General features: G+C 40.6%; 1 protein-coding gene across 1 annotated transcript; it reads left to right on the top strand.

Moving 5' to 3' along the window:
- The first annotated feature begins 6,613 nt into the window (after positions 1 to 6,613).
- Positions 6,614 to 9,467, top strand: IFT70B (intraflagellar transport 70B). The gene has a single exon (XM_031451715.2). The coding sequence runs from the start codon at positions 6,833 to 6,835 to the stop codon at positions 8,828 to 8,830; it is 1,998 nt and encodes a 665-aa protein (XP_031307575.2). The 5' UTR covers positions 6,614 to 6,832; the 3' UTR covers positions 8,831 to 9,467.
- The last annotated feature ends 4,470 nt before the right edge of the window (positions 9,468 to 13,937 follow it).

Here is a 13,937-nt window from a genome sequence, read left to right as displayed (position 1 = left end):
TTATACTGTAGAGTAGTTGAAACCCCTGAACCATACTGACATACGCAACAATATGGATGAACCTTAGAATTACATTAATTGAAAAGAGTATATGCTATGTGAGCCTTTTTCATAGGGCTAAAACAACTAAAATAAAAATATGTTCAAGAAAGTCATACAGGTTCAATGAAATTTTATAAAAAAGGAAGCAAGACAATGTCCAATATGGGATTCAGGATAATGATTACCTAGGATAAGGGAGACAAAAGAATGGTTTGTGGGGGCATCTGCATCTCCAGATTCAGATGTAGGTTATGCTAAAGGTCCTACCTTTTCTGTTGGGTGGTGGCTTCACTGAATTATTTGAATTATTACATTATTCAAAATAACTAGCTAAATAGAAGACTAGAAGAGGATCATGCATAGACCAATAATGGAAAGCATATCAATGATCAAGGATTATGATTAGACAGTTCATGCACCTGAGATTTAAAAGATGAAAGGAAAGAAGAAAGGAAGGAAGGAAAGAAAGAGAAAATAAATTACGTGTGTAGGATGTTACATATCATACATAAACTTCATTTCAAAATAGTAAAAAGGGTCTCAGAAAATATTCATTATAAAAGGAAGCAGTAAGGTACCTGATAGGATTTCAAAACACTGATCCAGCCAAACGAGGGCTTGCTGTTATTATAAACTCTGAACCTCTGTGTCCCGTTGTTTTATTCTTAAGGTACTGCACATATTGCCTGGGTTTAATTTTTTAATGTATTTGCAGTGTTTCCCCTGGACTGTATGTTACCTGAAGGTTCTGGATTCTCCACAATGTACAGTGTTGGGTAGAGTAAGCACTCATTGATTTGTTGAATGAACAAAATATACTACTTAACTTGGTGCTTTAATTTCTTGAAGAAGCAGGTTTAATGAAGACACCAATTTATGCCAGATAACTGCCCTCCACACTCTGGAGTTTCTCAGGCATTCAGGAACATAACATCTGATATAGCAGAACATGTACTCTTGGATGGCAGACGTTTAACACAGTCATTTTGGCCCATACTTGTTTAAGCCTAAAATACTCTAATAAGATTCCCAAGGAATCTCAATAGCTCCATTTAAGTAATAATAATAAAGCATATTAAATACTTACTATGGGCCAGATGTTCTGTATTATCTTGCACAAAGAAATTATTTTGGTCTATGGTTTGCCAATAAGGGAACCATGATTCAGTGAGGTTAACAACCTTTTCCATGGCTACATTGCTGGTGATGCAGAACAGGGATTTGACTTCAGATGGTTTTATACTGAATTCGCCTATCTCTTTCAATTATGTTATGCCACCTGGGGACATTTTCATGTCTTGATCAATTTTTTATTTCTTTCTCTGTTTTTTTGTTTTTTACAGGCCTTTTACATATGGAAGACAATGTCTGCAGGGTTCCATTTCCAAGGCCAAAGGACAAAACCTAAAAGTTAAAAGACAAAGAATCCCTCCAGAGCATAGATATCCAGAGCTAAGAAAAGCACCTGATGTACTTATAAACCATTATTATTAAATTCTTCCCTACGAGAAAGTGACTAAATCAACTGAAGTCTCTACATCTTTTAACTTCTAATACTATATAGAGCAACCATTCCTTTCAAAATCATTCAAAGTCTCAATCCCAAGACATTCAGGCAGCAAGAGTCACTGGGGTGAATGACAACCTCCTACATACCTGACACAGAAACTCTGACTTAGGAAGAGAAGCCACTGGGAGTTTTATTATACACATGGATCTCCTGGGAGAAATGAAGCATTTAAAGGCTTAATGAGATCCCCACAGTAAAACTCTGTAACAAGAAGGGAGATGAAGTGCCTTGAAATCTTTGGAACAGTCCCAGGAAGAGATGAGAAGCCATTTAGGAGACACGCTGCAGATCCAGGAGAGAGATGATGGTGGAAGAAACTAGAGCAGTAGTGGAAATTGGACAGACCTATAGAGGGTTGAGAGATTTCAGAGGCAGAATTGTCAGAACTTGATTCTCTGGACATGGGGAGTGTGGGAGCAGAAGGCTGGAAGGACAGCCTTGGCTTCTGAGTTGGTCTCTCAGTCCACCAGCACAGGCCCAGAGAGTGTGTTCCATAACTCTCCACAGAGAAAGCCTTAAAAACTAGCACAGTACTTTTCAGACAATTGGATGGCTGTTTGTAAAAATCATCATGGGCGGCTTTCTGATGGAAAACCATTTTGGAGGCTTTGCAAGCCAGAAAATGTGTTCAGAGGCTGATGACAGCTTTCTTTTAGGAATATCATCTTCTGACCTTTCCCACCCAATTTATTACTTACATGGCTGTATTACAGAAATGAGAACAAGCACAGACAGGATACATCTGACTATGAAAGGTATCAGTCTTGGAAGACAGAAGTGATCCTGTGAATCATTTCTTGCCTCTTGGAAACAAAGGCAGTGAAAAATCTCAAATGAAACGGTTTGGGTAACAGCCTCGTCAGTGCATTCCACAGCAAGCACACTCTAACTGCAAGGATTGAATTTTTCAATGGCAGTACCCACCGTTATGTTTTCTCTGCTAATTCCTTTTTATAAACTGCAATGTTATTGTGTTCTGCCTAATAAATTAGTTTGGACAACAGCACCATAAACCTCAAAATAGAAACTATTTGATCAAAAGCAAGATATATCAAGAAGGATATATATTACTATATAAAGTATTAATAGAGCTGCAACTATCAGAGATAAAAGATTCAACTTTCAGTGAGGTAAAATGTCTCACCATCTGGGCATAAATATTCCCAAGTATTGATTCATCATATAGTCTTTTCAAAAATCTTAAAAGATGGAACAGATGCTCCTAAAGGTCAGGGAGCCACATTACAGATTTGGCACCAATTTATTCTTTCCTTCTCCATTTACAGTAGGAGAGGTGAGAGGCGAAAGATGGTAGAAGAAGGTCAGTTCTATCATCATCAGTGGACACACAGGGACAAAAAAAAATCAAGCTGGACTCCAGAGGAAGCAAGGAAACTGAGCGGCTCAATCTGGCCATCCTGCACAAAACAGCCTAATATGAATGGGAGGCAGAAATAACAACTTGGGGAATGATTTTGTAGAAGGTCTCCCTTTATCAAGGAAGATGTTTAACCACAGATGTGGTTATAAACAATGTTTGCCAAAAAGATGTTATTTTTACAAGATAAATAAGAAACAATCATTTCCAACTAGTTTTAAAAGAGAATGCCAAATAGAAGATACATGGGATTTGATCATCTCACATTTTAGCAGCAAGAAACATAAGCTTTTTCAGAACTACACATCACACTTTTAGCACCTATAGATTCTGCCTGAATGGAATTCCTCTACATGGTAAACATGCTTCTCCTTATGCAGCAAAATCCACCCTGAGGCCAACACCATTTTCCTAAAGTCTAGTTCCTTTCAATAAGGCACTAAATCTTTTTACTGCAACCACCAAATGCTTTCTTATTGCTAGAAATGGTATAACACACTAACTTCTTGATATATGCTCCAGCTTTTCAAGATTCTGTTGGAAACAAAATGATCCTTTATGACATTTTATAATAATCCACCCCATTTATTGCTTTCCAGAATTTCTATCATTAATTAAAGGGCTGTCCCTCACCACCCCCTCCAAAACTAATCTAGTCCCCAACAGTCTGTCATGGACTAAATAAAAGTCGGTCTATCACAACAGCAGTGATGGTCATGCCAATTTCACAGTGTGATTTGTGCACTCATTTCATTTTGAAAACGACCCTGCCCTCCATCTGTCTAAGCTGAATGTCCTGCTTTTTTTAAGCCAGGTCTTGGGAGCAGCAGCACATGAAATAAGGAGGAAGACACAGAACAGCCTCTCTCCTGCCCACTTCAGCTGCTACACTCACAGACAGGTCCCAGCACAAGGAGGGGAACCTCCACTGATGCCTGTAGGGACCAGAGGCATTTCAGGGAGAGCAGAGAGTCCTTCTATTTTGCATACATTCCCAAGAAGCTATTTGAAGGTGAATGCTTTCATGACACAAATATAACTCTGAAAATCAGCCTGACAGACTAAAGACATAAAAGGCAATTTCCAGTGTTCATGCTCTGTCATTTATCTTGATTTATAACAACTTACCCAAGGTAACATCTCAATATACAAGGATTTAAAATACATAAAAATTGTTTAAGGATTGAGCCTTTTGGGTAATTTTTTTCCCCAAGAGATAAGTGTCAATCAGACAAGCACAGAGGGGAAGACACCCTATTCCCTGATTATTGAGCAGCACTAGGCAGCATCCCTCAAACCATGTACCTCCTTGGGTTGAAGACCAGAAAGGGCTGCAGTCAGAGACTGGGTTGGAAGAAGCCTCAGAGTAGGGTTACAGCAGTCTTCCTCAGCTGCTTTCTCTGGGAATCTTGGGTGGTCCAGAGTCCCATACAACCCCTTTGGAACTGGTGCAGTTTGTTCCTTTCTTGATATTCACTTAGTGGAAGGTTCCTTGTCTGGTCTCATCCAGAACACAGCTTTGGCAAACTTCTCAGGAAGAGAGAAGAATGTATGAGTACATGAAGTCAGTCACTTGATAGTTTAGCATTTAAATACCCTACTGAAGTCACTTTTTAGCTGTAAAAGGTGACTAGGAACTATACCACATCTCACTACTTCCTAACATCTACTCACAACTATTACTCAGGGAAAGAAGTTCAAATTCTACTACCCCAAACCAAGGTGGCTGTTTTAACAGGAAAATAACAACCAAAAAAAGTGAGGGGGTAAAATGGATGGAGGGTATGGCCCAGTGGTAGAGCACATGCCTAACATGCATGAGGTCCTGGGTTCAACCCCCAATACTACCATTAAAAAATTTTTTTTAATTAGTATTCCATCAAAGCTGGGCCCTTACGTGATACATAGATTGAATTAATTCATCCATCTCTATTTCCTAATGAACTTAGCTTTGGGATATCATGGTTTGGCTGCTTCTTTTTTCCATCTGTAATATGCAGAATAAGGTGATTATTAAGATGAAACATAATATACAGGAATAGTCTAATAGAGTGCCATGCAACAAATACGGTTGATGTTGGCTCCAAAATGTATACGTAGAAAATATTTATATGCAGCAATACTATTCAGGAGGCAGATAACGTTTGTGCATTGAAGTCTCTAATTATATAGCAAAGACATGCTTTTACTTGAACTGTTTATCTTGGGTGATAGCAAGGCCAATGGAAATCACAGACTATGAAAGAATCCCCTCATCCCAGGCCACCAGGAGAGGCACTGTGTATGGCAGATATTCATAAATTATAGCGAATTTTATTATCTTGAAAACTGCACATTTACTACTGCCTCACTAGGATAAACCAGTTTTGTCTTTTGCTACCTTCTCTACTTCTTGACTGAAAAATTGTATTCATCTCCTCCAAATTCTACAGTCTCCAGGTCAGCCTAAACTATTGGTATGTTTTTTATTAGTGACCCAATATAATTTTATAAATAATTAAGTCCCTAGTTTCTCACTGCACCATAATAGACACTATTAAATTGAAAAGAATATATACAAAAATAGCCCCAAGGTAGTAACACGGAATCTAGAGCATCTATTCCAAATACATAACAAAGAAACAAAAGAAAATCCAGAATAGTTTCTTGTACAGTCCAGCGAATCTCCATAGAGATCTTCAAACTAAGAATTTGAGGGGCAAAAATTAAACTCTAGGAATTTCTTTTCTTTTCTTTTCTTTTTTTTAAACTGAAGGAAAAGCCACTGTTTATCAGCATAATGATATCCAAAAACATTACTAAAGCCTGGTAAGTACAGGTTGGGTCTCTTTCTCTCTGTCTCACTCACACACACACACCCAGACTGACGACTTAAACAGGTTTGCACAGTTACAAGTGTAGCAGTGCATAGAAAAAAGGAACACTTTGGGCCGAGCTTCCTCCCCCGCCCCACCCTTCTTGGAAAACACGATGTCATAGATTTGTCCAATGTTTCTACCTCGTAGAGACATCTGGAGGATCAAGAGCCAAATTTAAACGCTAATATGTGCTCAGTAATATTTGTTGCTATGGAAAAAGCGGGGCTGGGCAGAGGGGCTTGAAACGAAAGCCAGTCCTCTCCAAGTACCAGATAAAAACCAAAGCATTTTTTCCTGTTGCCAACCTCTGGAAACGGCAATATAAGAAGTCCTAGACGCTGCACTATTTTTGTTCCTACAAAATGTGCCCTCGGGGCAGCCCAAAGACAGAAGCTCTACTCTAATTTGGGGAGAACACCAAGCTGACATTCCTTTTTCCATTTCCGTTTCCTTCACTAAAACAACACTATTTGTATGCACTGCATAGTTTATAAGGCTCAAAAATGCAAAGGACTTCGGTCTGTAAACCTTCCGCCCTGCGCCAGAGACCGAGGTGGCATAACGGGTAGCCAACAAGGGAAGGCACTGCATTTACCAGACGAAAGGAAGGCTACTATAACCTCACCTCCTCGCGTCCGAGGGTCCGTCCAGCAGAGACTACGCCTCCCAGCATACAGCGCGGCCACGCCCGACGGCGGCGCGATCGGACCGGTGCATGCCGGGAAATAGTTCCCGCCTCTGACGGCCGGCGGGCGTTTTCTTCCCCCTCTGAGTGGCGCCGCTCACACTCTAGAGTCTTCAGGGACCAGGCTAATAATAGAGACACTCGCATTAGTGACTCTTTCCAACTAGGTTGGTCCTTCTGCTGCAAAGTAACTGTGGGAGCACGCCCCAAAACCCCACAAAAACGCCATTCTTCACAGGCTTCCGTTTCCGGTTGGCCTGTTGCCGTGGTAACGAGCACGCACAGCCACCGCGGCGGTTATGGCGGGGCTGGGCGGTGCGCAGATCCCCGACGGGGAGTTCACCGCGGTCGTGTACCGGCTCATCCGGGATGCCCGCTACGCCGAGGCGGTGCAGCTGCTGGGCGGAGAGCACCAGCGGAGCCCGAGGAGCCGCGCCGGCCTGTCGCTGCTGGGCTACTGCTACTACCGGCTGCAGGAGTTCGCGCTGGCGGCCGAGTGCTATGAGCAGCTGGGCCAGCTGCACCCGGAGCTGGAGCAGTACCGCCTGTACCAGGCCCAGGCCCTGTACAAGGCCTGCCTTTACCCAGAGGCCACCCGCGTCGCCTTCCTCCTCCTGGACAACCCCGCCTACCACAACCGAGTCCTCCGTCTCCAGGCCGCTATCAAGTACAGCGAGGGCGACCTGCCCGGGGCCAGGAGCCTGGTGGAGCAACTACTGAGTGGGGAAGGGGGAGAAGACAGCGGGGGCGAGAATGAGCTCGATGGCCAGGTCAACCTGGGTTGTTTGCTCTACAAGGAGGGACATTATGAAGCCGCGTGTTCCAAGTTCTCTACGGCCCTGCAGGCTTCAGGCTACCGGCCTGACCTTTCCTACAACCTAGCTTTGGCCTATTACAGCAGCCGGCACTATGCCCCGGCGCTGAAGCATATCGCCGACATTATTGAGCGTGGCATTCGCCAGCACCCAGAGCTGGGTGTTGGCATGACCACCGAGGGCATTGACGTTCGAAGTGTTGGCAACACCTTAGTCCTTCACCAGACTGCTCTGGTGGAAGCCTTCAACCTCAAGGCTGCCATAGAATACCAATTGAGAAACTATGAGGCGGCCCAGGAAGCCCTCACTGACATGCCACCTAGGGCAGAGGAAGAATTAGACCCTGTGACACTGCACAATCAGGCGCTAATGAACATGGATTCCAGGCCTACAGAAGGATTTGAAAAGCTACAGTTTTTGCTGCAACAGAACCCCTTTCCTCCAGAGACCTTTGGCAACCTGTTGCTGCTCTACTGTAAATATGAATATTTTGACCTGGCAGCAGATGTCCTGGCAGAGAACGCCCATTTGACTTACAAGTTCCTCACACCCTATCTCTATGACTTCTTGGATGCCATGATCACCTGCCAGACAGCTCCTGAAGAGGCTTTCATTAAGCTGGATGGGCTGGCAGGGATGCTGACTGAACAGCTCCGGAGACTCACTATACAAGTGCAGGAAGCAAGACACAACAGGGATGATGAGGCTGTCAAAAAGGCAGTGAATGAGTATGATGACACCCTTGAGAAGTATATTCCCGTGCTGATGGCCCAGGCCAAAATCTACTGGAACCTTGAAAATTACCCAATGGTGGAAAAGATCTTCCGCAAATCAGTGGAATTCTGTAGTGACCATGATGTGTGGAGGCTGAATGTGGCTCATGTTCTGTTCATGCAGGAAAACAAGTACAAAGAAGCCATAGGTTTTTATGAGCCCATCGTCAAGAAGCATTATGACAACATCCTGAATGTCAGTGCTATCGTGCTGGCTAACCTGTGTGTTTCATATATTATGACAAGTCAAAATGAAGAAGCCGAGGAGTTGATGAGGAAGATTGAAAAGGAGGAAGAGCAGCTCTCCTATGATGACCCGGACAAGAAAATCTACCATCTCTGCATTGTGAATTTGGTGATAGGGACGCTTTATTGTGCCAAAGGAAACTATGACTTTGGTATTTCTCGGGTTATCAAGAGCTTGGAACCTTATAGTAAAAAACTGGGAACTGATACCTGGTATTATGCCAAAAGATGCTTCCTGTCCTTATTAGAAAACATGTCTAAACACACAATCATGCTTCATGACAGTGTTGTTCAAGAATGTGTCCAGTTTCTAGAACACTGTGAACTTTATGGTAGGAACATACCTGCCGTCATTGAACAACCCCTGGAAGAAGAAAGAATGCATATTGGAAAGAATACAGTCACATATGAATCCAGACAATTAAAAGCTTTGATTTATGAGATTATAGGATGGAATATATAGTAATGTCTGATAGTGGCTTTATAATGGCTTTATATCTATGTTTTTCACTGTTTTATCTGTAGTTAGTTATTGGCATTTTTACATTTGTTATGTGTTTAACTTTATGTACTTTAAAATTTTAATAAAAATAATCTTTGTATAATCTTCCCAAAGTGAAATATATTAACTTTTATACCTAGGCTTATGAAAAACTCAAAACTGTATGGAGACATAGTGTCTAGTAACTTGTTAGCACCTCTGTTCCCTGTCGTTTGTTATCATTTGTGCTTTGTTGTATTTTGCGAGCTCTGCACAAGGATTACATTATCCAGGGACTTTGCACTGTTGAGCCCAGAACTCGGGAGTTAATGTATAGGATTTCTAGGCTTTTAATAATAATCTTAGGGATTGTGTGTCCTAATCTGACAACTTTCCCTCTTAACTATGTTAATTTGTAATGAATATATATTATACAGAGTTTAGGATGTTTTGTCAGTGTTTTTTGATATAAATGTAACATTTTATGTAACCAAAATACCTTACATTATAAATGTTTAGGTTTTTATTTTTTAATGTGCAGGAGTCAGTGGGAAACCTTGTGCCTTTAACAAAGTTATGGTGCTGTGGTTGTAGAGACAATAAACAATTGTCAAAAGAATTTTACATGGTTTTCTTTTGTTCTATTTGTTAATAATTTGAATATATGAGCAAGTTATACTGTTACTGTTTTTAATAACTCTGCTCTCATTTATCTTTAACAATGAGGAATAACAGAAGTATCCTGAGAACTCAGTTCTTAATTCCTGCCTTTGTGTTTGCAATTTAGGATATATTAATACTGGAGTTGTTTCCATGTTGTAGCCTCGGGTAAGGAAAAATCTACACTATTCCCATGACCCCACCAAACCTCTCTTCGACCTCCATCACAGATGAAAAGTTCAATCCTGAAACCTCATCTGGTAGATTCATAATGTTAGGTTCATGCCCACAACCCTTCCAATGAAAACCCCAGTCACTCTGCATAGGCATTTTATTTTCTGAACCATATAAGAACTTTATTTTTTGTTTCCCCATCCCTTTTCTCTCCATAAATCTGTCAACTCCAAGTCTTGACCTGGCTTAGAAAAAAGCGAAGTAGGTTAAATGATATGAAATTGCTGATTTTGGAAGTTTTTAAACTACAAAACTAGCAAATTTTTATGGTTCAACCAAATGGCTTTCTACAGAAAGATAGTGAACCCTTGCTAGAATAAGATGATTTTTTTTCCTTCAAGGAGAAATTACTTAGCCACATGGGTACCCAGATAGGGACCCACACAGGTACTCCATAAGTCCTCTGTAATGTGACCACCTGGGTGCTCAAATTCTATTAGATCTATCAGAAAATGTGGCTTACAGACTTCAGACAATACTATAGAGCTACAGTCATCAAGACAGCATGGTGTTGGTACAAAAACAGACATATAGACCAGTAGAACAGAATAGAGAGCCCAGAAATGAACCCACAAACTTTTGGTCAACTAATCTTCGACAAAGGGGGCAAGAATATACAATGGAATAAAGACAGTCTCTTCAGCAAATGGTGTTGGGAAAACTGGACAGCAGCATGTAAAGCAATGAAGCTAGAACACTCCCTTATACCATACACAAAAATAAACTCAAAATCGGTCAAAGACTTAAACATAAGACAAGATACAATAAACCTCCTAGAAGAAAATACAGGCAAAACATTATCTGACATACATCTCAAAAATGTTCTCCTAGAACAGTCTACTCAAGCAATAGAAATAAAAGCAAGAATAAACAAATGGGACCTAATGAAACTTACAAGCTTCTGCACAGCAAAGGAAACGATAAGTAAAACAAAAAGACAACCTACAGAATGGGAGAAAATTTTTGCAAATGAAACCGACAAAGGCTTGATCTCCAGAATATATAAGCAGCTCATACGACTTAATAAGAAACAAGCAATCAACCCAATACAAAAATGGGCAGAAGACCTAAACAAGCAATTCTCCAAGGAAGACATACAAATGATCAATAGGCACATGAAAAAATGCTCAGTATCACTAATTATCAGAGAAATGCAAATCAAAACTACAATGAGGTATCACCTCACACCAGTCAGAATGGCCGTCATTCAAAAATCCACAAATGACAAATGCTGGAGAGGCTATGGAGAAAGGGGAACCCTCCTACACTGTTGGGGGGAATGCAGTTTGGTGCAGCCACTGTAGAAAACAGTATGGAGATTCCTCAAAAGACTAGGAATAGACTTACCATATGACCCAGGAATCCCGCTCCTGGGCATATATCCAGAAGGAACCCTACTTCAGGATGACACCTGCACCCCAATGTTCATAGCAGCACTATTTACAATAGCCAAAACATGGAAACAGCCTAAATGTCCATCAGTGGATGACTGGATAAAGAAGAGGTGGTATATTTATACAATGGAATACTACTCAGCCATAAAAACTGACAACATAACGCCATTTGCAGCAACATGGATGTTCCTGGAGAATGTCATTCTAAGTGAAGTAAGCCAGAAAGAGAAAGAAAAATACCATATGAGATTGCTAATATGTGGAATCTAAAAAAAAAAAAATCAAAAACAAACAAAGCATAAATATAAAACAGAAACAGACTCATAGACATAGAATACAAACTTGTGGTTGCCAAGGGGGCGCAGGGTAGGAAGGGATAGAAGGGATTTCAAAATTGTAGAACTGATAAAGAAGATTATACTGTATAGCACAGGGAAATATACACAAGATCTTATGGTAGCTCACAGAGAAAAAAATGTGACAATGAATATATATATGTTCATGTATAAGTGAAAAATTGTGCTCTACACTGGAATTTGACACAACATTGTAAAATGATTATAAATCAATAAAAAATATTAGAAAAAAAAGAAAATGTGGCTTACTGGGGAGGATATAGTTCAAGTGGTAGAGTGAATGCCTAACATGCACAAGGTCCTGGGTTCAACCTCCAGTATCTTCTCTAAAAACAAATAAATAAATGAACCTAATTACCCCCCCCAAAATTAAAAATTAAAAAAAAAGAAAACAAACAAACTAAAAGAAAATGTGGCTTATTATGAAGTCCAATGGTTTTGAATTTATAGCATTTTAAATCTTAATTATGTAAGCTAATACCATTAACCATTGATGTTTGAGCCCATATTTGGAAGACAGTCAATGTTTAATGACCTCTCATTTCATAGCGTAATTCTATCTCTGGGAAATGTTCTTTGTTTAACAAGTTTTGTTCTATAAGTGTTGCTGCTGCTTTGTGCAGTAGCTCTGTGCCCTCTCAATCTTCATAGCCCTTTAAGATTTGGAAAGTAAATGAACTGAAATCTTATTTTCAACAGCCATGTTCAAATTCTGGGTTTTTTTTTTTTTTTTCACATTTCCTCTAAACTATTTAAAAAAAAAAAAAGCATAAAGTGTAAGTAACTTTAACCACCCAAAAGCAAATGTTTTCCAGATTCCCTTTTGCAAATAGCCCAGCCTTTATTCAACCACACTTTATTTACCCAGGTGCTGTGTGTCTGTGGTTTGCATGTATGTGTAATTTAGCTTCTCAGAACATAAAAAGCTTTTCAGAACAGTTTTTAACCCGTTGCCGCTGGGCACTTGGGATTTCCTGGTTAGCAATACATCAGGAAATCCTGACTGCTCCTACCACTGAGTAAAGGAGTAAAGGTCAGTCATGGCATTTGTCCCTTTCCTTACACTGGCTCTCCAGAGAGGCTCCCACCAAGATTGATAAATTGCTGCCTGGTGACAGCAAAGACTCATGAACCACGCCTGCAAAACTGGCCAGCAGAGCCTGGAGGAGACTGGAATGGTGAGGGCATTCTTAGCTCCCCAGACACTTATTGTCCTTTATTTTTAGGATATACTTCTTTTACACTCACCTTCAAAGTACTCAGCTGTGCTTACTGATACCATAAGGCAAATGATTTTACGATGACCCCATGTTTTGCCATTTGAAGGATGGCTTTCATTCAAAAGCTCTAATGAAAAGCTTTGTTCTATGCTCCTAGAACTTTATGTACTCAGTGAGAAAGGCACTTTTCTTGACAAAAAAACAGAAAATTCCCTATACTTCTGAAGCTTTTACTCCTTTAAGATTTCTTCATGATACCTGGTAGTGTATTTTAAAGGGATCAAATGTTAAATCCAGTATTTCATAATCTTAGTCAACCTTCCAGCTCCACACAAATGTTCAGAATATAAGCATGTGTTTGTTGTATACAAATAGCTATTTCCATTTTTTCAGACATAAAAACTTGATCTTTCTGTGCAGAATGACCAAGCAGACTCATTCGATCAGTGACATGACATATGTGCAAAAGGATTCATATTCTTTATGACAGCTTCTCTTTCAGTCTGGCCTCAGCTGTGGCACGAATGTTCACACTAATGCCATCTGTGAAGGTCAGGTGTACAGTGGCTAACTATGACCCAGTCACGAGAAGCAGATAACCGGGAATTGGGAAAACTGCAGGGATGCAGGGAGGTCACTGAGCAATGAGAGAGCTGTGATTACAGATGATACTCTCAGAGGGGTGATGTAGGAACATATAGGTATGGACTCTCAGGCCACCTGAGCACCTCAGATGGAATCCAAACAATTGTCAGTGAAAGGTTTGGCCCGAGGTCAGAACAATTTGTTTGTTTGTAGAGGGCTATGGGGTAGATGCCCAAATAAACAAGCTTACTAGGAAAAGTGAGGTAAGAAATGGTACATGGCTTGGAGAAGGGGAAGCTTTAAGGGAGCAAACTTCTGACCTTCTGCTCTATAATTCTTGCTTGAGCTCCCTTCCACACTGGCATACGGAGGGTCAGCAGTGCTGGAAGTCTGTCCAGGTAAGCAGTGTGGCTGTCTACACCACCTGACTTTAAAAGGATAACATCACCAAAGGAAACCTTTTATTTCAGGTGAACATCAGCATTTTCAAATACAACTTTTTTGTCTTAGGTTCCTTAGTAAGTCTTTTTTTAAATGACTGGATGATCTGGAAACATCTGAGAGGTTGTGCTTTCCTTAGAGTGTTCTCTGCCACATTGAGTAGCTTTCTAGCAATGGTGTGACTTGCAGCTCACTATCC

This window comes from Camelus dromedarius, chromosome 4 (assembly GCF_036321535.1).
Source record: "Camelus dromedarius isolate mCamDro1 chromosome 4, mCamDro1.pat, whole genome shotgun sequence".
In the NCBI taxonomy this organism is placed as follows: Eukaryota; Metazoa; Chordata; class Mammalia; order Artiodactyla; family Camelidae; genus Camelus; species Camelus dromedarius.
This window is presented reverse-complemented; position numbering and strand designations above follow the sequence as displayed.

Excerpts from the sequence above, each read along its gene's own strand:
- IFT70B (XM_031451715.2), top strand. The coding sequence starts at position 6,833 with ATGGCGGGGCTGGGCGGTGCGCAGATCCCCGACGGGGAGTTCACCGCG.